Here is a 24,620-nt window from a genome sequence, read left to right as displayed (position 1 = left end):
CACACTGTGTGGATGTTTTCAGAGAACTATCCACTATAATTCCAAGATCCCTTTCCTGATCTGTTGTAGCTAAATTGGCCCCCATCATATTGTATGTATAATTGGGGTTATTTTTCCCAATGTGCATTATCTTACACTTACCCACATTAGATTTCATTTGCCATTTTGCTGCCCAGTCACTCAGTTTGCTGAGATCTTTTTGAAGTTCTTCACAGTCTGCTTTGGTTTTGACTATCCTGAACAGTTTGGTGTCATCTGCAAACTTTGCCACCTCACTGCTTACACCTTTCTCTAGATCATTGATGAATAAGTTTAACAAGATTGGTCCCAGGACTGACCCTTGGGGAACGCCACTAGTTACCTCCTTCCATTGTGAAAATTTACCATTTATTCCTACCCTTTGTTTCCTGTCTTTTAACCAGTTCCCAATCCATGAAGGGATCTTTCCTCCTATCCCATGACCACCTAATTTACATAAGAGCCTTTGGTGAGGGACCATGTCAAAGGCTTTTTGGAAATCTAAGTATACTATGTCCACTGGATCCGCCCTATCCGCATGCTTGTTAACCCCTTCAAAGAACTCTAATAGATTAGTAAGACACGACTTCCCTTTACAGAAATCATGTTGACTTTTGCTCAACAAATCATGTTCCTCTATGTGTCTGACAATTTTATTCTTTACTATTGTTTCTACTGATTTGCTCGGTACTGACGTTAGACTTACTGGTCTATAATTGCTAGGGTCTCCTTTAGAGCCCTTTTTAAATATTGGTGTTTATGTTAGCTGTCTTCCAATCATTGGGTACCGAAGCTGATTTAAAGGATAGATTACAAACCACTGTTAATAGTTCTGCAATTTCACATTTGAGTTCTTTCAGAACCCTTGGGTGAATACCATCCAGTCCCGGAGACTTGTGACTGTTTAGCTTATCAATTAGTTCCAAAACCTCCTCTAATGACACTTCAGTCTGGGACAGTTCCTCAGATTTGTCACCCATAAAGGATGGCTCAGATTTGGGAATCTCTCTAACATCCTCAGCCGTGAAGACTGAAGCAAAGAAATCATTTAGTTTTCCCGCAATGGCATTATCTTCCTTGATTGCTCCTTTTACGTCTCTATCGTCCAGGGGCCTCACTGCTTTTTTTAGCAGACTTCCTGCTTCTAATGTACTTAAAAAACATTTTACTATTGTTTTTTGAATTAATGGCTAACTGTTCCTCAAAATCTTTTTTGGCTTTTCTTATTGCATTTTTACATTTAATTTGGCAGCGTTTGTGTTCCTTTCTATTTTGATCACAAGGATTTGACTTCCACATTTTAAAAGATGCCTTTTTATCTCTCACTGCCTCTTTTGCATGGTTGTTAAGCCATGGTGGCTCTTTTTTAGATCTCTTATTGTGTTTTTTAATTTGGGGTATGGATTTAAGTTGGGCCTCTAATATGGTATCTTTGAAAAGATTCCACGCAGCTTTCAGGGATTTTACTCTAGTTACTCTACCTTTTAATTTCTGCTTAACTAACCTCCTAATTTTTGTGTAATTCCCCTTTTTGCAATTAAATACCTGAGTGTTGGACTGTTGCGGTGTTCTTCCCAACACAGGAATATTAAATGTTGTTATGTTATGGTCACTGTTTCCAAGTGGTCATGTAATAGTTACCTCATGGACCAGATCCTGTGTTCCACTCAGTACTAAATCAAGAATTGCCTCTCCCCTTGTGGGTTCCTGTACCAGTTGCTCCAAGAAGCAGTCATTTAAGGCATAAAGGAATTTTCTCTCTGAATCCCTTCCTGAGGTGACATGTACCCAGTCAATATGGGGATAGTTGAAATCCCCCATTATTAGTGAGTTTTTGATTTTGATAGCCTCTGTAATCTCCCTTAGCATTTCAGCATCTCTATCACTGTCCTGGTCAGGTGGTTGATAATATATCCCTGGTGCTATATTCCCATCAGAGGAAGGAATTGCTACCCATAGTGATTCTATGGAACATTTTGATTCATTTAGTATTTTTTATTTCATTTGATTCTATATTATGTTTCACATACAGTACCACTCTGCCACCTGCTGGACCCATTCTGTCCTTCCGATACATTTTATATCTTGGTATGATAGTGTCCCACTGATTGTCCTTATTCCACCAGGTTTCCGTGATATCTATTATGTCAATCTCCTCCTTTGATATAAGGTACTCTAATTCACCCATCTTATTAGACAGACTTCTAGCATTTGTGTAAAAGCACTTCAAAAAACTACCACTATTCATATGCCTGCCCTTCCCTGACGTATTGGATTCTTTTATATGTGATTTTTTCTCATCTGATCTGGCTCATACTCTATCATCTCCCTTCTTCTCTTTCTGACTGAATTCTAGAGAATCTCTGTCAATGGAGTCTCGCCTAAGAGAAGTCTCCGTCCGATCCATGTGCTTCTCTGCACCAATCGGCTTTCCCCCATCTCTTAGTTTAAACACTGCTCTACAACCTTTTTAATGTTTAATGTCAGCACCCTGGATTCACCTTGGTTTAGGTGGAGCCCATCCTTCCTGTATAGGCTCCCCCTACCCCAAAAGTGTCCCCAGTTCCTAATATATCTAAACCCTTCTTCCCTACACCATCGTCTCATCCACGCATTGAGACTCTGAAGTTCTGCCTGCCTATCTGGCCCTGTGTGTGGAACTGGAAGCATTTCTGAGAGTGCCACCATAGAGGTCCTTGATTTCATTCTCCTTCCTAGCAAACTCAATTTGGCCTCCAGGACATCTCTCCTAGCCTTCCCTATGTCACTGGTATCTACATGTACCATGACCACCGGCTCCTCCCCACTACTGCATATAAGTCTGTCTAGACGCCTCGAAAAATCCACAACCTTCGCACCAGGCAGGCAAGTCACCATACGGTTCTCCCGGTCATCACAAACCCAATTAACACCTGTCTATTCCTAACAACTGGCGTTCCCTCCCCTGAAGAGGTATCCTTGGCACAAGAGGATACCATAGCATCCTCTGGAAGGAGGGTCCCAACTATGGGATGGTTTCTCTCTGCCCCCATTGACTGCTCTCCTTCCCTGAGCCTTTCATCCTACTTAACAGCATCGGGACTGTCAGATTGGAGGTGGGACAGCCCTACTATGTCCCGGAAAGCCTCATCAGCATAGCTCTCTGCCTCCCTTCGCTCCTCCAGTTCAGCCACCCTGGTCTCCAAAGCGCACACTTGGTCTCTGAGGGCCAGGAGCTCCTTGCACCGAGTGCACACATAAGCCACCTGCCCTCAGGGTAGGTAATCATACATATTACACTTGACGCAATAAACAGGATAGCCCCCGCTCTGCTGCTGGTCTTCTGCCTCCATTTCCTCCTCTGATTTAATTTAATTCTATATGGGGTTCTTCAGTAAAAGTTTCAGATGGAGATGTTATAAAAGATTTAAGGACATTAGAAGTAACTAGCTCCCTCTAAGCTGCCCCTCTAAACTCCCCTCTCAAAACTCCCGCCTGTTAGCAGTCAGCCTGTTTGCAAGTGCCCTGGTCACTTGCCAGCAGGGTTTAAAAGGCCCTGGCCTTCCTAATAGCCCCTCCCTCTGGCTACAGCTCAGCCAATGAGCACAGAGGTTTAGAATTCAAACCTTATCAAGGTTCACAGCTTCCAAATACCAGCCTGAGCACATGGCCTTTCAAACAGACAGCTCAGCACTCCAAACAAGCAGACAAACACAAGCCCAGAACCCCCAAACACAAACACCCACACACTCTAGACAGCCACTTACCTGAAGGTGCTGTAGTTTGCCCCCTCCTTCACCAGGAGAACCCCTCTCAAAACTCCCGCCTGTTAGCAGTTGGCCTGTTTGCAAGAGCCCTACCATTTTCCCTTATGTCTTCATGTTCTTAGGAGTGCCCCATCAAAGGGGGCCTCCTAGTTCCAGCTCTTGCATAGCTGCTCAGGGTGAGCAGAGACCAGACAGACCCACCTCCAAGTGCCTGCCCTACTGCAGGACACTGTCTGCGACTGGGCAGCAGCCTGACTTCACTGCAGCTGAATGTGGGGCAGGAGGTACAGTGCTTTCTGTAACTCCAGAGAGAGAGACAATTTTAACTCTTCCAAGTTGGTCACCACTACCAGTGTGAGTGCCCCCCGCTGGGCTGCTCCAAGCAGCACAGGGAAGATCAAACCCTTTTCTATCTATTGGAACCTCTTGGGATTGCAGGAAGCTCTGTGGCTGCTGCCTTCAGAGTCCAGCTTGGAAGGTAGCACAGAACTGAGGGTGACAATCCCATGACCTCTGTACAACGTTGGTTGGTTCTCCCCAACCACCCCAGCTCATTTCCTTTTGGTCCTGGACGCCATAGTTACAGTACTGTGAAGTTTCTGGTTTAAATAGCTGAAAAAAATGAAAATTACCACTTTTCAAATCCTGTGGCCCTGAAATTGACTATAATGGACCATGAGCATCTGGAATGTTCATGACTGGAGAGATGTTGCTACTGTGCAAGGTGCTTGTTTTAATTGTTGACGTAATTATTTGTTATATTGGAAGTTCAGGCTATGATTCACTAGCTTTACTGTGAAATTTAATGATGTACAATCATTCTATGTACATGAACAACAATTATTTATACTTTTGTGTATCAGAGTAAATTACTAAATAATAGGGCCAAATCCAGAGATCTTTTCTAAGTGTCTTCTCCTGTAACTGAAGCAAACTCACTTTGTAGAGTAATCTGGAGTTTGCCTGAGTAAACACAGAAGTTAGAAAGCTTTTTGTGAATTATGAATAAGGGTGTGAACTGGTTTCTTCACTTGATTTTCAATTAGGACCCAGTGGATCCAGCAAACACAGTCATTGTAATCCGCTCATTAGTACCTGGTGGTGTTGCTGAACAAGATGGCAGACTTCTTCCTGGAGATCGGCTGATGTTTGTCAATGATATCAACTTGGAAAATGGCAGTCTGGAGGAAGCTGTACAAGCACTGAAAGGAGCACCAGTAGGAACAGTTAAAATAGGAGTCGCCAAACCTCTGCCTGTAAGGACTGGGTGCTAGATGATTAATTTTTTTCCTTTTCTTTTCTTTTCTTCTTCATAAGTGCTGGCTTAATCTGTGGCTGATTTTGTTACAGTCAAAGGGCATCATGCTGCCAAAAGTCAGTTTAGCTGAATCTTTTCTCTTTGCCTATAGGAAATCCCTGGCTGGCACAGAGCTGGTGTAATACTCTACAACACCTCACATCTGCCCCTGTCTGTGGGGCATGTCTGGGGAAAGAAAAACAATTAGAGCAATCCAGTCACCTAGGGCTGTGGGATATCAGGCACAAATTAGCATTGACCTGAGTATGCCTTCAGATGTGAGGGCATGGGAAAGTGGTTTTAAAGCCAGGTTGTGATCACCTTTCCAGAGCTGTGCTAACTCTGGTGTTAGTCAGGACTTACGTGCTAAAACATACACCGAATTAATATCAAACATATTGGGTTATACTTTTGTGCAGTTACTGACCTGTAGCTGTATAACTATTTATTCATTTCTGTGTACCCTTGCTGGGACAGTCCTAATTTGAATAATGAATTCAAACACTTCACAAACATTAATTAAACCACAATTGGTCTCTTCTTGGTAAGCAAGATCACCCATCTAGTAGAGAGAAAAATTAAAGCATTACCCAAAAAGTTTATAGCTTGCCCAAGACCACATAGGGAGACAGTATTAGAGAGAGACATGAATAGAAGCCAAAACTCATTGAACCAAACTCCCTGCCTTGCTGACCAGGGAAATTAAACAACACCTTTTGAATTATATTGCCTTGAATACTTACAGAGTAAAAGCAAAACCACTGAGCTAGGCTCTCCTTTGGTTTAAAGTGGAGTCAGTGGAGCTACAATTATTTCAACCAACTGAGGAACTAGTCCATTTTTTTAGACTGATTTCCCCCCCGCCCCCCCTACTCTCCTCCCTCATCTTTGGAGTGTTTTGATCTCACTGACCTTTCCTGCACAGAACTCTCCTTGATGTCAGATTCTGGCTCTTAGGTGGTAATCCTGTAGTAATAACATAATTTACAAGGAATTTTGTTCTTAATTGAAAGAGATTATGAACTTGTTTCCTGTAAGAAACTTTAGCAAATTAGAGTGCATGCTGCACAGTTGTGTCTCTTGAAAAACATTTTTTTTAAAAAGAATTAGCAGCTTGTTGAAGCATGAAAGATGGTGAGGCATCATTATTTGTGACTTTTCTCTGGGCTTTGTATAAAGCTTCAGTGTTAAATATCTAAAATTTGCCGAGTTCCCCAATGCTAGAAATAATATTTTGCACTACTAGGATTTTGGACAGATACAACTAACAGCAGCAGAAAAGACAGAGGAAAAATTTGTTGCATCTGTACCACAATGACAAAAGTATGTTTTGTCCTCAGCTAGTCGCTGGCCAGCATAGAGTAGAAGAGCTTGCTATTGCAACTTCAGTTACTTGTTTAACTTGGGTAGTAGAGGCCTATCATCTCAGCTATTAAAATTCTGTACCCTATGGTGGACCATGTGACTGTTTTCATAAATGCTTCATTATGAGCAAAAGATACAGAAGCCTTAGATGCATTTGTACAATATGTTAAGAGTTCTTGTGGGCATGAAGGGTATGTCTACACAGCAGCCTTATTCCAAAATAAACTATTCCAGAAGAGATATTCTGGAATATTTTATTTCAAAATAACACTGCTACACACAAAATGCATTCTGAAATAGCACTTCGCTAATTCGAAATAGAGCATCTCCACACAATAAAACCTATTTCAAAATAGAGCCTTTAGATGCACTATGGCTTATTTTGAAATAGGGTCTATTCCCTTTCTAACCAACCTCTATGTCAAAATAAGTTTTTTCAAAATAGACACTATTCCTCATGATATGAGGTACACCTATTTTAATAAGGTACCTACTATTTCAAAATTATTTTGCTGTGTAGGCATACACTAATGGTGGATTGCCCAATGTTTCATTACTACAGCAGGTAAAACATGTGAGGGATAAATACATATGTTACTTACCCAGCAGTATAAATTTGGTTGAGATTCTTTCTTCAGTACTTGGTATTTATTTACATTTCAGTAACTTCCTTAACATTACTGACACTGCATGTCCAGTATACTGGCCACTCATCCAACTCAGAGCTTCATTCTTTCTGCAGCTTTCACCAGAAGAGGGTTATGTTTCTGCTAAGGAAGATTCCTTTTTCTACACTGCCCAGTCACTTGAGGAGGAAGGGCCAGTTGATGCAGCCCTCTTCCATGCTGAGCTGGCTCTGGTTAGTGGGCACAACTTCCCGAGATTTGTGTTAAAACGCTTAGCATTGTTTTTGTCTTGTCCAAACATAATGAAAAGTCTTACTACCTTGCTTATGACATTTAAAAGAAAGTGTTTAGCTCTCTGCATTTGTGACCTTTCATGATCTCATCAGAAGCTGCAAACTGGCATAGCTGCATTGAAATCAATAGATGTCTAGCAGTTTGCACTAGCTGAGTGCCTGGCTGGAGTGTTTTAGCTACTGGAAAAATAAGAAAATATTTGACTGAAATTTTTTTCATACAGCTAACTGTTCCAATTATAATCATGGGTACTGGGAATTCAGACTGGATTGGTAGCATTAAAAACCTTGCACATTGTGTATTAGATTTTATTTGATTACATCCTAGAAACTTCTGATTACCGACATATGATAATGTGGACATCTTTTTTTTTAAAAAAAATTTCAGTGGCACTCTGTTTTGCCTTTAACGACATTCTTATTGTGCAGCCTTCTTTAAACGTAGCCTGTATTACTTTTTTTTAATACTCGTATGTACGCTGCCATATTACCTAGTGATCACAATACTTGAGAGTATAAAAGCTATAGATTTTCACAGTTCAGGCACTAAAATGAAGTATAGATACGTTAACATATCTCAAACTGCGAAGAAGAGTCCAGGTTTTAGTGTATTTTTCTGTTCATGGAGAGCTGGGTCTTGAACTTGCATGATACTGAGCACTTACTAATAAATATTAAGCACCTTTGAGTACTTCAGTTGATGTCATGTTTTGATGTACATGTAAGCTGAGAAGTTTTAAGGTAATTTTACCAATGCTCATCTCCTTAAAGAGGATGGTTCATTCAGGAAAAAACTCACAAGAGGATTAAAGCCTTCTGTATCTTTGTCATAATTTTTCTGACCTCATCTGTGAATTACAAAGGTGCATTTTTTGTAACAGTGTCTTTAAACCTCTGTGTCCATATCTTCTTCCTGTTTAACCATTCTTTGATGGCATGGTACACTATTCATAATACCAGTTACTGTCTTGACAGTGGGATTCTAACTATTGGTACCTCAAGTTAAAACTAGGCTCTGAATGATGCATTTCTTTGGTTGGTAGTTTTCCTGAGGTAAGGACTGAGTGAAAACTGAGCTCTGAATTTGGCCCACATGTCCTTCCCATAAAAGTCAGATGTTCACATCTCAAGAAGGATGTTGAAAAATTTTGAGAGGATTCAGGTAAAAGCCTGGAGAATGAATAAAGGATTAGAAAAAAAATGTTACAGTAGTAGATTGAGCTCTGTGGCTTACTCCTACACTAGGGAGTTTTTTGAAAAAGCTGGACCTCTTTCAAAAAATCCTACAGAGGATCACCACATAAAATATGTTCTTTCAATATGAAATTGGAAGAATGCAGCACTTTTTTTTCACTGTCCCTCTTTGTCTCCCAGATGAGGAAGAGTGCGTTTTTCTAAAAGATTCTTTAGGGGAAAAACATGGGTTGATGCCCCGGGGGCCCTTTTTCTTTGAAAGAACAGTCCTTGTGACACTGGATTTTTTTAGTCCTGGGCCTCTTCTTTTGAAAGAGGGTAGGGGCTGTGTGGACCCTCTCTATTGAAATAGAGGGTTGGTTTTTTTTTTCCAATCCTCTTTTATGTGTGTGGATGCACTCTTTTGAATGAAGACATTTTGGATGAGAGCTTCGGGAAGAACTTCTTTCAAAGGATGGCTGTAGTGTAGACATAGCATGTGAATTTATTTTCTTGAATAAAAGGCAAGATTAAGGTTGATTATAATCTGTCTATCTATGTGGGGAACAAATAATTTTAATACTGGGATCTTCAGTCTAGCAAACAAAAAAAAAAGGGGGGGGTGAGTAAGCCGGGAGCCAGTGGCAGGAAGTTGGAGTATGACAAATTCAGACAGTAAATTGTTCCAATTGTTAGATAATCTCACTGTCAAAAATATCCTTATTTCCTGCATGTCATGATGGATTTTCCAGAATTGACACTTGTTTAATCAAGATTGAATGTTTTTTTCTTTAAAGATTGACTGGTAGGTTTTGTATATACCAGCTCTAGTAGTTATTTGGAGGAAGTATTGTGGCCCATATGGTGGATGAGGTCAGAAAGATGATCACAAAGGTCCTTTCTGGACATGGAATGTGAAAAATAATTGAAAATACTGCTCATATTAATAACAATACAAAAATGAAATAATAAAATCTAAATGGTCAAAAGTAGGTGACTAAATTATATCTGTGAAATGGGAATTTGCACGATCAGTTGCAAATTCAGGATCGGAGACTCCTGAAGTATGTGCAGTTACTTATTTTTCATTTGCAAATTTCTGGCCAAATCCTGAAATCCTTATTCATTTTTCACTCAAGTCTTATACCAGCACAGTTTAAGCTTTAAATTTGCCTGAATATGTATGGATATTCAGGCAAAACGTGAGTGATTTTGCATCCTCACATGCATTTTCAAAGGTGATCTAGGCAGTGAGATGCTTAAAATCTGACCCTTAGGAGCTTAAATCCCATTGACATTCAAGGTGAGATAAACCTATTTAAGCCTCGAACTCAAATTGGGGAATATATGCCTAGATCTGACCCTTAAGTGCTTAAATCACTTTTAAAAATGAGTTAATTTTCACTGACGATGTATTAAAAATTTTACTAAGTCATAAGATCAGGATTTGACTGGTGGGTTTTGTATATGCCATTTATGCATGTGGTTTTTTTTTTTTAAATTCACTCTCCAAATGTCTGCTGTAAATACACAAAATTCGGAGGATGGTCTTTCACTTCCTCCTTTTACCTGGCTTCTTGGGGTCTAGTAACATATGTTTTAGGAGTCTAAGGCTATGTCTACACTTGCCCCCTGGTAATCAGCCTGATGGGAGAATACTAATGAAGTGTTGCGTTGAGTGTGCAGCACTTCATTAGGCTAATTCTCCCCATGTCAACAGTGCTGGCATGCCATGTAGCCATGGGCACTTTGAAGTGCCTTTACTTTGAAGTACTGCGGCTACATGGCAAGCCAGTGCTTGGAAGTTTGCAACTTCGAAGTTGCTGTGTGGAGAAGGGGGCTCATGTAGACACAGCCAGTGGTATGTTGCATTATTTACTTTGGAGCTAATCTACCTAGTAAAAGAATATATTGCATATGCTGTTGAACCTAAGCCCTATATGGTCAGTTGAAGACTGAATGTAAATACTTGGAATTGTGTAAGGGTGCGTGTTTTATTTTTTTCTGTACAAACCATTGAGAAAATTGAGTCTTATGACAGAGATTCTTGTGAATGAGCACAGGAGTCCAAGGATAATTGATGTGACAGAAGGAACCAATCTTTTAGAGCCATTACAGTCCATGGTGGCAGTTATCGTAATTAGACATCTGAAATTACTTGTTAATGTGTTTAGCCCTATTAAATATAGTAATATAAGCTGTATTTTAAAGGGTTTTAATCGGCAGTTTAGCGAAAGAGTTGACTGTGTTTGCTTGATTTAACAGTGGATATATAGTGTAATACAGCTGATACTATACTAGTATATGCATATTACAGTTCTTATGAAAATGTATTCATGCATTTAGAACATGATTTTAAATCTCACTGTCATACCAGCCATTATCTCATGTGAAAAGAGAACATCTTGCAAACTGTTTATTATTGATACAGACTCCTTTTGAAATCTAAGAACAAAGTACACAATAAAAACAACAGTTTGTATTTTATAATATTTCTGTACTAAAATAAAAAGCTATCTTTTAAAAACAGTCAAACCTATGTAAATGAACTATAAGAGGAAGGAAAGTAATTTGTCCCTGAAATGTGGCACTAAGTGAAAGATCCCATTGTTGCAGTATTTATTGACTCAGAAGGAGAAAAAAGTCTCGTGATTTGTTGGGAGTATGCAGTAAAACAGCATTTTCCCAGTAATACCAGTCATCACGGCCATTAGCCTATTTAAGTTCTGACATTGGGCTTTCAGATAAACCTGTGCACTCTATCTTCAATTTGGAGTTACACAGGTATAATTGAAAGTGGAATTTGCCCACTGTGTGTAGTATGTTTTGTATAAAACAGAGAAAAGGAAAATGCTAAACAAAGTAACAGGAAGTTTTCAGCCACAGATGTATGAGTGTTTGGGGCTTATGTTGCCTGAAGGTAGCAGATAGCCTGATTAAGTTGTCTTTGTTATTAGGTGGACTCAAGTGAGGCAGATCTAGTGGATGAATCCACCTTTGAATCCCAGTATACTTCAGACAATGACGACACCTTCCAGGCTTCTGTGTTAGCTCTGCATGGCAGTAGCTGTAGTGATGGTCTGAACTATAGCCTCTCTCTTCCATCATCAACTCCCAAGGTAAAAAGAAAAATAATTTTATTGCTGGCAGACCTTGATTACAAGTATGAAAATGTTAGTCTAGCTGCTAAATTAAAGGTAGGGGTATTATGTGGCCACAGTTCTGTCTGCTCATAGGTTTGTTATCAGATTAAAATGCAATTTCATGTAGGAAATGTTGATTAGGTACCTTTCTGACTTGCATGTCAAAGAGAGAAGAAGGTAGAAGGTTCAAAACTATTTTATTTTGTGTCACCAGAAAGACAACCGGTTTGGAGACAATTTGTAACATCAATTTGTGCTGATTAGTCTGATAAAAATGTAAGTTGTTAAATTTCAGAATGTAGTAAAGACTGACTACATAAATGGCTGTATACAGAAAAACAGTATTCTACTACAGGTGCATTCATGCCTAGATGATTGTAAAAGTTACTGTAATTTTCTGCAAACCTTTATTACTATGTAGTTAGAATTATGTTAATTTACAATGTTTCTGAGACAAGGATGCTGATTGATTAAATAGCAGTTAAACTAAATTAATCAGCAAAGAACAATTTCTTAGAAATATTATAAAATGACTTTTTTATTTTTCTTCCATTCACATACCCATATTGAGTTGCTTGTAAAAATTGATGGCACCTTTTTTGTTTATCTGTCATTGCTTTTTCTCCTTTTTTTTTTTTTTTTTGCAAACTTTCATTTTTTTCTCCAGTGTGTTTATTCAAGTGTTCGAAGTCGACCTGTCATCATCTTTACAGGTGACACCGTGTAGTTCTCTTGGATGGTTTTTCAGTGTATATTTTTGAATAGAACAGCTGCTACATCTTTCAATACTTGAGACTCGGTGGCTGGCTTTTTTTTCCTTTCTGAATGTTTTCAGACTTTACTATCCATGGGACTGAAAGCTGAGTTTATCTCCTAATGGAATCTCCTAATCCACAACCGGGTGTACCTTTGCTGTGCTAATGGGACAGATTGCATTGTTCAATTTAGCACTTATTACTTAAAAGGATTATGCAGTATGTATACTAAGAAACATACGTTTTGTAGGACAAAGGCTGGTTGTACAGAATGTACCATGCTGGGATATCTGGGGTCGGGGGGGAAGTAATTTTTTTTCAGCATTTTTGAAAGCCTCTTATAGTTGAGCTTTTAAAGGTTGTGGGCCTGATTCTCCACTGCCTGGCACCTCACATAGCTGTTTACACCAGTGCAAAGCAGATGTGAAATGTTAATGTTCTGATCTGGTAGCACTTTCAGCTCTTTGCAAGTGTCAATAACTACATAGAGTGAAAGACAGTGGAGAAACCAGTATAAACTTGTCTCTCTGAGAAACAAGTGGCAGCTGCAGTATACCCTAAAGAAATGTATGCTAATAGGTGTTGAGTAACACCGTGAACCTCAGTGTATCTGTCTATTGGAAAGTGCATCATATATGGCAGGTCATTAGGCGATAGACTTTTGAGTGCTTTATTTCAAAATATCTGAAGAAAATGTTTTAAATTGAAAAGATCAGATTCATTTTCCTCAAGTAAATAAAATATAAATAGCAAAATTTAAAGCCTTGGTCACTCTTAGGGTAGCAAAAAAGTATGTGGACTGTCACCAGTTTAGTTCATTTATGGTAAAGAGTACATGTATCATTAAAAGTATGGCAGCTGTCTTTCAAGCATGCTAATGATGGCTAAATAGATAAGGACTCCTCTGTTGTGTTCTATAAATGGTAGGAGGTGGTATTTTTTCATTATGGTCATTAGAAGGATTTAGGCATTTATGTCTTCAAATGTAACTTAGATGGAATGCTCAAAACGTGAGCCTATTTTAATGACTGTCCAGTGAAGACTGTCTTTTGAAATATCTACCTCTTTTTCCCTTCTGTGTATCTATGGCATTGAATACTCGTATATGGAACAATATAGTCATGCATATACATAGGGGTGAGCAGTAGCTAGGTGCTTGAGTGTCTATCATATATCAATCAGTACAAGGATTCTCTTTTTTTAATAACTGCAAAAGAATGCTATAAGTCTTAACACACAAATTGAGAATTCACATGGTCTTTAGGGACAAAAGCAGTTTTTTTTAGGTTGTCACTGATTGCAGTGCAGGGTACAGGTGTGGCTCATTTTGTGGAACATGGATGGCAAAGTATGTCAGACATGGCCCTTCATGTTAATTCTCCTGATGATGCTATTTCTTCTGCCTGAAAACCTGTTGCTTTAGTATCTGCTGTACTGCTGTTGCATTTGCTCACTCTTGGTGATGAGACTAGGAGCAAGCAGAACCATAGTAAACTAGTGAAAATAAGTTTTAAAGTAAAATATCTCAAAACATTGCAGCTTACGGTGCACTTCAAGTTCTAAATATGTCTCTCACAGAAAATGAATGATACTAGAGAGAGAAATAGGGAGCAGTGTAGGCAAATAAAAATGTACATGGGAGCGTTCCTGTAACTGTAGTAAAATATGTTGAACAAAGAAGGAGGTGGAATAAGAAGTCACACACTTTCTGATGTTGAAGGAAAATATTGTAATTTCTTTGGTATATGTTTTAATAATAATTAGTAATAATGCATTTTCAAAAATGACTAGGGATTTTGTTTTCCCGTTTGCAACTCTAAAGGCTCTGATGTTCAGGAAATGCTAAAACCAGGCCCCCTTTAAAGTGCTCTAAACCAGAGATCCAAAAATCCAGATACTCAAAACCACTACTCAGGTTTAAACATTTCAGCCAATTATAGAAAAAAGCATTTGCAGTGTAGTGCTGCCCAAGTCAGTGAAATTTGACATCTTAAATACAAATATGGACAGTTAGAGAAATCAAACATGAAAACATTTACACTTGTTTGTTCAGCATTGAGTCTTCTGATCTTCTGTGCTCCCTGTCCACCTGCACCAAGTATGCTCTGTTGCATATCACATGCGTGTACACACACACACACGTGCGCGCATGCATGCATGTTCATGCGTGCAAACATGGCAATAGAAAGGCTCTAGAGCTATGCCAGTTTATGCTAGCTGAGAATCTGGCCAGTAAATTTTTGGCTTTAACTGTTTTGATAGTAGAAAAGTGGGCTACTGATACAACAAGAAAATACTTATAAAAGAAAATCTAATTATAGCAAAATGATTCTGTGATCTGTGAAGATGCTGTATTGTGTTTGATAACAATTTAGTTCTACTTTAGTTTCAGTTTAACATAGTTAGCATAAATATGCATTTTAACAACACTATATAAGGATGTTGAATTTTTATTTACTATTCCTAATTGTTTAATAGGGTGTTGCTGAAGAATCCTCAGATGCTTCCATTGATTTCAGACCATCCAGCAAGAATCTATACAAGCTGGATCTAATCCAGGAAGTGGGAGAGAATCAATCCTTAGGGGACACAAGCATGGTACCTTCTGGTGGTGTTTCCAAAAAGGATCCTCTGCCTTTGGATGTTTCTAAAAAACACACTGAATATGAAAACATATCTGCTTGGACAGAACCTCAGACATCAGCTGAAGTTGCACAAAATACAGACTCTGCAATCACAGTGCACTCTGACCTGAATGGAAAAGTAAAGGTCCTGTTGTATGGGTTTTATACAGGAATATTGATTTACATGCTGTGGTCATTATTAAAAATCAGCATTTACTCAGAGCTGCTTCCTGGTGAACATAAAGTTATATTGGAGAGCCAACTGTGGTATCTCTTAGCTGGATTCTGATTTTTAGGTACAAGGCAGAGCCAGGGCTACCAACCCAGGAGTAGCCCTGTTGTGTAGTGTGACTGAGACAAATCAGTGAGTCACAGTTCTTCCGCTGTGCGCTCTTTGCTCTGGGGGAATGGAGGAGCTAGTTAAATGGATTACTGGCCTATCGCAGCAATAAATCACAACCACACATATTGGGCAAATAGGGGAACAGGAGTCAATACTATTTTTCCCTCTATTTTTTTCCAACAATGTGCAGAATAAATTTTGTTCTGTGCACTGAGGATGTGGATCCTCAGTAGAAACACATGCTGCCAGCTGTGGTTTCTGCCCATCAGCTGTGTAGCATTTGAATCTCTCCGGGCTGGCTACCCAAGTGCTCAGCTTACAGGGAACAGTGATGAAGACATTACCAATACTGGCCTGGGCTTAAGGCTTTGGTAGTGTAAGAGATGTGAAAAGGGGGTTCACCGGGCATCTTACTGTCTTGTGTAAACCACATTAGTTCATTTCACAATTTAGCTTCCAGGTACTGCTCTGTGCAAATTATTAAATTTTTAATGATGACTACTGTAATGTATATTTTCTTCCTTTTGGCTCAGTGTCATTTTATTTTTTAAGAAAATAAGGTAAATTGCTCTTATTAAATTAACTATTTTTCCTAAAGCATGGCTTATTGTCAAGTATTTGTGATTTTTACATCCTGTGAAAGCCTGTGATATTTTGAACTTGCTGTTTTGAATTGAAATGCTTTTCTTTGTATTAGGATCCAGTGTGTTTAACAGAAAAGAGCTACCTGATGTCTGCTAATGAGGCAAGTTCTACAATCCAAAATACACCGAAAAATGTGCATGAAAAGACTATCACTATTGCAAAAGGCAATTCAAGTCTAGGTAGAGTATCTGATCATCTGTCTCATTGCTCTTCCTCAGCTAATATTTTCATATCTGTAGCCTACAGTAGACCCCTGACTTACACAGGGGGTTGCATTCTTGCAACCCCCACAGAAGTCAAATTTCCTGCACAACACTGAGGAGCCAGGAAACTGACGAGGGCACCAGCCATGGTCAGTTTCCTGGCTCCAGCAAGTGGAGGGGAGCTGGGGACAAGGCGGCAGCCTGGCTCCCAGCTTCCCACCGCTTTGGGAGCCAGGTGCGGCTGTCCTCCCCCCTTCCCCCAGCTGGGAGAAGCCAAGCCAGGCAGACAGCTGCGGCGGTGCAGCTTCTCTCAGCTGAGGGAAGTTGGGGAGAAGCCACGCTGCTACAGCTGCCCACCTGGCTTCCCCCAGCTGGGAGAGCCAGGTAGGCAGACAGCCACAGAGCGACTTCAGGTTAACGCAAGTTAAGTGAAACTTGAACTCGTGCATTTCAGGGGTTTTCTGTATTGTCTTCATAGTTTTCAGGCTACTCCAGTTACTGCTAGAGATCTTCATTGAAGTATAATAGGTGTATGCTTCCCTTTAGAGTCAGTCCTCTCCAGAACTCAGCTCATTTTGAGTTATAAAAGCAGGTGCTGTCTAATCAGTTAGACAAACTCCAATAATAAAACAAAAATTAGCAAACAAAGCCAAGGGCTTGATAGTCCAACCAAATAGGTCTCTTTCTAATAAATCTAAACATGCAGGAACTTTTACACTAAAAGTATTGTTAAAAATCTAATACAGGTTGAATCTCTCTGATCTGGCACTCTCTCGCCTGGTGATACCTGTAATCCAACATGATTTTAGTTAAACTGGACATCCACTTAACATGGGTTTGGCCAAGTTTCCCATAGCTTTTTTACAACCACCATTCCTGGCTCTCAGTGTTTTGTGGTGTTATTTAGCTGTAATTTACCCTTAAAAGTCTTCTAAGAGCCCAGTAAGCAGTGGAACCGTTGGTAATGGTGCTAGACAATATTGACCTCCTATGGTCCGGAAAATTCTCTCGTTTCGTCAAGTCTCGAGCATGCTGGACTAGACAGGTTCAACCTGTAATTTTAATATTTTTTGAGTTTACATCATCGTCTATATTAACTGATTTAGATGGAATAAAGTTAAGGTCATGACTGAAATTTATGGAAAATGAGACAAAGCAGTTTGTATTGCTTACTGTCAGATGGTTGAGGAGTTCTGCACTGGAGCATGGAAAGGACTTCGATCAGTGGACTCTGGGCCAGGTTAATTCAGGTTAGGTGCCTTCACATGCAGATAGTTATCTAGAGGGATTTTCAACAGGGTCTAAGCAGGTAGAGCACTTAACTCCTCTTGCTTTCATGTGACTTCTATGTTCACCTTTAGATGCCTAAATACATGTGAAAAAGGTGCCCTGTGTCTCCTTAATGGGCTTCACTGTGGGTTCAAAGACTCAACAATAGTTGGACCTTACTCCAGATTTAATGGACTGTGTAGCTTCCTGACCCTGCTGACTGCATCCACAATATACCCACAGTATGAAGTGCACAGACCCAGCTGACACATTGAAACACTTTGGTCTAGGTTGTACCCTGCCTTTCAGTGCATCTGCAGTGGGGAACAGGGCCAGTAATAACTCCCTGCTCCATTTACTATGACTTTTATAAGGATCATCTCAGCCCCTGCACCTGCATATACAGGGACTACAGTTGACATGACTCTTCTCAGGAAACAGCTCAGCAAAAAGGAGGTGGAGCTCAACCCAACCCCATGCATTGGCCAGCAGAGCTGTCTGGATGTTGGAGAAGAATGTAGACAGCCCACCATCATTAAAAGCTGTGTTAAATTGTTCCCTTTATAGTTCCCTTTGCAACTAGTCAATTTGGAAGGAGCAGGGTCGTGCAGGAGGAGGCAGGCAGCCCAAAAGCAAGAACTGGGTGTAAGGAGCAGCATGGAGGCAGGATGAGGGTCTCAGGGACAGGGAGAAGGGGCACCATCAGAGCAAGACCCACCCCTTCTGAGCAAGGCAGCTCGCTCCTTTACTGGGAGCCCTCTTCCTTTCCTTTAAATGAGTTGCCTCCAACACCATGCTCCCAGCTGCATTAATTGGCCTCAAAGAACAGCAAGTGGAGTGGACACCATGTCCCCAAGCACAGCCCAGTGCTGGGACTCCTGCAGATCAGAGCTCACCAAGTGGAGGTGGGGATGGGCCGGGAGGCAGCTGGGAAGGGCCATGACATGGCTGTTCCTTCAGGGAGAGTTAGGCACTTGTTGCATCCCTTCCTTGATAACAATGCAGGGGGCTGCATTAGCTCCTCTCCCTGACCTGGCTTCTCTGGAGAGGTGTTGGGAGAGCCCTGTGTGGGTATCTGTGCCACTGTCCGCAGATATTGAATCTGTGGGTGCAGGTTACAAAGTGGCTATCCATGTAGGTGCAGGGCTGCGTGTATCTTGACTCTAGTCCTGGTGAACCTGCACATAAAGACAGCATGATTCCAGGTAACCCTTACCCAGGGTATACAAACATGGGTGTAGAGCGCTTACTCTCCCTGCTCACCACCTCATAGCCACAGGGTACAATGTAGTCCAAAGTCCGGTCTTTGCCAGGAATAACTAAACCCAGTGCTTTTTTCCTAGGAAAAAATGGTGGCCCAAGCTGCCCCCTTGCGGCTTAACCGCTCCCCAGAAGGCCCAAGCAGCGCCTCCGTGCAGGGCCTAAACTGCCCCCCCAGGAGCCCAAACTGTCCTGTGCAGGGCCCAAACCGCCTTGTGCAGGGCCCAAGCTACCCCTTCATATGGGGCCAAAACTGTCCCATGCGGGGCCTGAGTTGCCCCCCGGTGACTTAACCCTCCCTCAGGGAGGCGTAAGCCACCCCTCAAGTGGCTTAGCCATGCCAGTGGGGCCCAAGCTGCCCCCCACAATCGCTTAGCTTCTCTCCCGTACAGCAGGCCCTGAGAAACCCTGCACGGGGGCCCAACCTGCTCCGCACTGGGCCTGAGCTGCCCCCCCGGTGGCTTAACCATCCAGTGCAGGGCCCGAGCCACCTCCCACAGCAGCTTAAGTGACCCCCCAGCGTCTTAAATGCTCACTCCATGCGGGACCTGAGCCTGCCCCCCTCCTCCCCACATGGGGCCTAAATCACCCACCCCCCAGGGCAGTGCCCTGAGCCACCTCACCCCCCACTCCTGGCCTGCCCCAGCCCCCCTGCTTCAGACCCCCACCAGTCCCCACTTACCCCTGTTCCACACATATCCGGTGGCAGTGCCCTGGCTGGGCAGCATTGTGCAGCTGGCCAGAGGCTATCAGGCGGGCAGGGGAGGCAAGCTCCTTAAAGAGCCAAATTTGGCTCAGAGCTGCCCATCTGCCTTTAAAAAATGGTGGCCATGGGGGAAGAAAAAGGTGATGGAATGTTGTTCTGTCAGAAAAGAAGCCCTGACTAAGCCCTTTGTACTGCCCATGTATACTGTACGTACAGTGAGTAGGATCAGTCAGTTGTAAATTTAGTGTGTCAGTGGAACATAAGGACACCAAATTATATGTATAATTTATAGTCCAAAATCAAATTTCAAAAAGCTGGAGTTATTTAGCAGTATGAGTGATATCGTGTAAATAAAAAAAAAAAAGAAAGTGTCACTTTTGGCTGCATTCCTCCTCCCCCAGTGCAATCCCTCCTTGGTCTGGCCCCCTGTGCTGCTGGGGCATGACCACTATTTTGCACACATGACTGCACTGCTCTTAACGTTCACTTTTAGTAAAGGAGCTAAATCAAGAGCTATATAATGGTGCTGAAAGCTGCAGCTGTGTCAATTATTTCAGTTGAGAACTGGCATTTTGTTTCTTTAAATGGCATCAATCACCGCTTCAGGCTTATACATCACACTGTTAGCTTGAGGTTTAATTAAAAAAACCTGTGTTGGGATCACTGAACACTGCAGACACAGAGAAACAGAAAGTGTACTTACTATGCTAATATATTAGCTCGAGCTGTTGATGCATTAGTGGCATTTGATTTTTTTTTTTCCCTCATCGCTTGTACATTTGAAGTCATGGCTGTGACATCATATAGGCAAGTAAAGCCTAATATTGGTGTGATTTTTATAGGCAGTGGGCCAATTTTGTTGTTGGTGTAATTGTGTTGATTACAGCAAAGCTGTTTCCACTTACTCAAGGAGGAACTGAGTTCATAGTGTAGAAAGGTATTTTGATTGGCACTCTGGAAAAGCATTTTGCCCATGGAAAGGATCACATGCGTGCTGACTGTATTCTGGCAGAGTGCAGCTCAACCTGGGACTACATGTGTACTCTGTTTCTACTGCAAATAACCCATGCAAGTGACTGGCCAGAGATGATTACTAGATGAGGGAGTGTATGAGAATGAACTCCTGAACACTGTCCCCATACCATGGTCTGTTCAGGCCATCTGTTGTGTGCAGCATTTGCTCTTGACGTCACTAACCTAGACGACAGGATATAGACAGCTGATTGTACTCCCAGTAATAGCCATAGGGTAGAAGAATTTATGAAAATATTAAAGCATCTGGGGGGTTTATGGAAGATTAAAATACATATGCTCATACAATCAGAGACGTGTCCATACGTATGTTCCCTGCCCCCAGATATCCTTGTGCCCTTCCATCTGTTTCATTATTAAACATCCTGAAAAAGAATGGACTTTGCAATGTGCCTGGCAGGTTAATACATCTGGGCCCTGGCCTACCACAGCCAGGAAGAATATTTCAGAGTTCAAGGAAGTGCCCAGCTAGCAGCAGCTCCTGTTGCAACTTGGCAGGCCCTAGCTGAGTAGCCTCCATTCATCTCAACTGCAAATAGGTAGGGGGTGTATGGGGGGTGAGGGAGGGGGGGGGTTGGTGGAATGTAATCAGGAGCCAGTACTAAAAGCTTTGTTGTTGCTGGCATGAGTCCTTGCATAGGGAAGTCCAGAATTTTGCCTTTTGTTACTAGCTTTTTAAAAGCCTTACAACATTTTTCCTATCAAAATGTGTCTCTCATGTGGCAGTGCCAGTAGGAGCCCAGCTTTATTTACTTCAGTTTTTATGACTATTTTTGAAAAGCCCTAGAGGTTTAAGCAGGCCAAGAGTTCCAAGCCATGGGGTGCTCATCAACATTTTTGGAAGTTGTGTGCCATAGTTAGGCTCCTGTAGCTACATTTAGACTCCTTGAATGTCCATGGTTTCATCTGCAGAAGCAATGAGTTCTTTTAGTTTCCATCATAGTCAATAGTCACACCTCTGGAAATCAGGTTGTTTTTATTTAGGAGGCTAAATATGGATTTAAGAGCTCAGTTTTAACTGCTCATGTGTGAGATGTTTGGTCTTGGTGTTAACTAGCACTTTGTGGCAGTCTTACTAGAGAGGATAAAGGGACAATTGAGAATTGGCAAATCCTGCTGCACCCTGTGCCACGCCAGCAGGTGATTTCCTGTGCCCCATCATAGGAAGGTTGAGGTGGCTGCCAAGGGGTCCCCCAAAGCATGCGGCCTGTGCTGGCCACCCTACACCATCTTATGGACAGGGTGGCTCTGACTATTAACCTCCCATCCCTGGAGGTACACTGACAGTACGAGTAGGTGAGCTTGACCTGCTGTGCTAAAGGCACATTTCTTTTGCCTGTTTGGTGGATGATTGGAAAGAGTGAGCTCTGGAGGATGACTGATCTAAGCATACAATGGCAATCCTCATTTCTAAGGTACTGCTATTTCTGGGCTAAAGTGTATTTATATATAACTGACATATGATCTCTCACTCAGCAGTACACACTGTAATCTAAATTATAAGGCACGATTAGATCCAGTGCTAATTGAAATCTATGGGAACATACCCATGAACTTCAGTGGACATTGAATCAGGCCTTCTGATGCATCAAAAAAGTGCTGCTCAGTGTTAGGTGTATTGACTTCTCTGTTCTTGTTCATTGATCCTGACCTTGTTTCAAACATCTGAGGTTTTTGGTTTTTTTAAACCCTCTTTAGTAGAATTAACGTAAATAAAATTACTTTTAACATTGTGTTACAAAAATTGACATACTGATCTGTCTCATCATGTTTAGAAGCAATTTGTGTCTCTCACGCTTTTTTGTTTTTCTTCATTTTGAATATCACTTCAGTCACATTTTATTTTTGTGTAGGGGCTATGACTGCTGCCCATAGGTTGGAATAGTATTTTTGGGCCTGGAGAATGCATTGAATCGTGTTCAGTAGACTCAGATTTGGTGGGGGTGGGGGGAAGGAAGTAACATCTCCTTCCTTTACACTTGCTCTTAGTGCTCAGTGCAGGTGGAGTGTATTTTACCTTATGGAGATAAGAAACACAGTATACACACATTGGGTTTCATGCCTGTCTTATAACAGGGATGACAGTGAGTTCTAATAAGGATGGCTCAGGAATGATAGTCCGCAGCATCATCCATGGTGGTTCCATAAGTCGTGATGGACGAATCGGCGTGGGGGATTGTATTCTGTCGATTAATGAAGAGACAACCACTAATTTAACCAATGCACAGGCCCGGGCTATGCTGAGGAGACATTCACTCATTGGACCTGATATAAAGTAGGTAAATCTATGGTAAGAATTGTGGTGGAAAGAGACTTGCTGTCAAGAAACACAGTGCAAGTCGTTATTCTAAATAAGAGATTTTTCTGGGATTTGAGGGTCCTCCTGAAAGTTGAATTCCTCTTTAAATTGGGGCTTCTATGATTGGAAGTTGAAAACATTTGTGAAAGGCTTCTTGTGTTTCCTTTACGATCATCATTATTACCCTGCCTGTCTTTACTCAAGAGCAAGGTAATCAGAACCTTTTAAAAAAGCAACTTTCTCAAATCATCCTCATTCAGTCTCTAAATTTCTGTTTACTTCTGGTTAGGGAGCTGCAATCAGGATTTTCTATTTGTGATGTGGCTTTAAAACATCTTTTCATATTAAGAAAATAATACTACTTTATGTGGGGATTGCTGATTTTGAAATGTGAATTGTTCTTGCTATAGCACCAGCAATTTTGTTTCCAGCATATCTTTATAGTGGATTCGTCTTCGTTGGTTGCCAAACAGAAAGTATGACACATGATATTAATGCCGAAACATAACATTGAAAAGATAATTTCAGTACATCAGTGACAAATGGCAGAAATGTAGGTCAACTTGTGAAGGTTTTCCAGTTGGTTGTTTTGTAAAAAGGAATTACTGTAATAAACATAGCACTCCAAAGAACAATTTTTTTAATTTGCTTTATTTAATACAGGGTTTGAAAAATCCACTTGCCTGTGGAGAGTAAGCATGGTCCCCACCCCATAAATTCTATCAACTCCAGAATCTAAGCTTTCATTTAAAATGAAATTGTGTGTGGCTCATATGGTTATGAAAATAAAGTTCCAACATAAACCATCTGTAAAAGGATTCAGCAATGTCTTCCTGGATCTGTAGAGAACATGCTCCAGAGCCTGTGCTGCTGTTAATCATAGATTTTTCTGAACCCTGTGGGCAGACGTGAAATTGACAAGCATCAGGTCAGTTTAACTTTGGCTGGTATGTGGAAAAGGCAGTGTCTGTACTACAAAAGTTCATGAGTTAATTGTTTTAAAAGTCAGTCTAGCTAAACCAGTGTAACCTCCTAATATTGACACTTAAAACAATTTTAATCCTTGCTTGTACTGAATAAATTTAAATTGGTAATTTGCTGACATGTGTTTGTGCAGCTAAAGAAAGTGTTAAATCACTACTAAATTAATGTGGTTAAAATGGAATTTTTCTCCAGTATAGATAGTGTCTCGGAGTACGTGTCTGTACAGCCCATGGCAGCCAGCTCCCAGACTGGCTCAACAGACTCTGGCTTACAGGGTTCACTCTACTGTGAAGAAAATAATGTGTTGACAGCGCTTTCACGTTGCGGACTTAAGAGCCCAAGTCACCACTCTCCTTGGGCTTCAAAGCCTGAACTTCAACCTGAGCTGCGACATCTACATAGCTATTTTTAGCACAGTTTGCGATTCCCACAAGCCCAAGGCTGTTGACCTGGAGTGGGAGGTTCACTGCAACAGGTTGTGTTGACATAAGTAGAGCAGCCCCAGTAGCAGGAACTGAAGATATTCTCTCAATGCTATTTAAAATCTTCCTTACTCCACCCCCATGAATGAGTGAGGGATAGAGTAGCAAAGCTGCCTCTCCACTTGCATCAGGAGTGGTAGAACATTGTAGGCCTCCAACTCATCTTAACATCAGTCAGGGTGAAAGATGGGACCAGAAATTGGTTGCTGCAGAAAGAAGCAATGTAAGATAACTGGAAGAGAGAACACCTAAAGAACTAGCTAGCATTTGGTAAGGAGGATGGAACCAAGCCTGGCCAAGGAGAACACCCTGGTGGAAACCTCAGCGCATTCCTCTTGCCCAGCATGATGCTGGAGA

The 24,620-nt window shown here is 41.2% G+C and overlaps 1 protein-coding gene across 11 annotated transcripts in view; it reads left to right on the top strand.

Annotated features, from left to right (window-relative positions):
• Positions 1–24,620, top strand: part of MPDZ (multiple PDZ domain crumbs cell polarity complex component) — a 139,353-nt gene that overhangs the window by 55,136 nt on the left and 59,597 nt on the right. For 9 of the 11 annotated variants that reach the window (XM_074994892.1, XM_074994898.1, XM_074994902.1 and 6 more), the window contains 6 exons: positions 4,811–5,020; positions 7,169–7,285; positions 11,476–11,637; positions 14,895–15,185; positions 16,081–16,207; positions 22,575–22,773. In XM_074994892.1, the coding sequence (XP_074850993.1) occupies positions 4,811–5,020; positions 7,169–7,285; positions 11,476–11,637; positions 14,895–15,185; positions 16,081–16,207; positions 22,575–22,773 (1,106 nt within the window). The remainder of the gene's footprint in view (positions 1–4,810; positions 5,021–7,168; positions 7,286–11,475; positions 11,638–14,894; positions 15,186–16,080; positions 16,208–22,574; positions 22,774–24,620) is intronic. The other 2 variants (XM_074994894.1, XM_074994899.1) reach the window with 2 other exon arrangements.

Source organism: Carettochelys insculpta, chromosome 5 (assembly GCF_033958435.1).
Source record: "Carettochelys insculpta isolate YL-2023 chromosome 5, ASM3395843v1, whole genome shotgun sequence".
Taxonomy (NCBI): Eukaryota; Metazoa; Chordata; order Testudines; family Carettochelyidae; genus Carettochelys; species Carettochelys insculpta.
The sequence above is the reverse complement of the archived record's forward strand: the minus strand, read 5'-3'. Positions and strand labels throughout refer to the sequence as shown.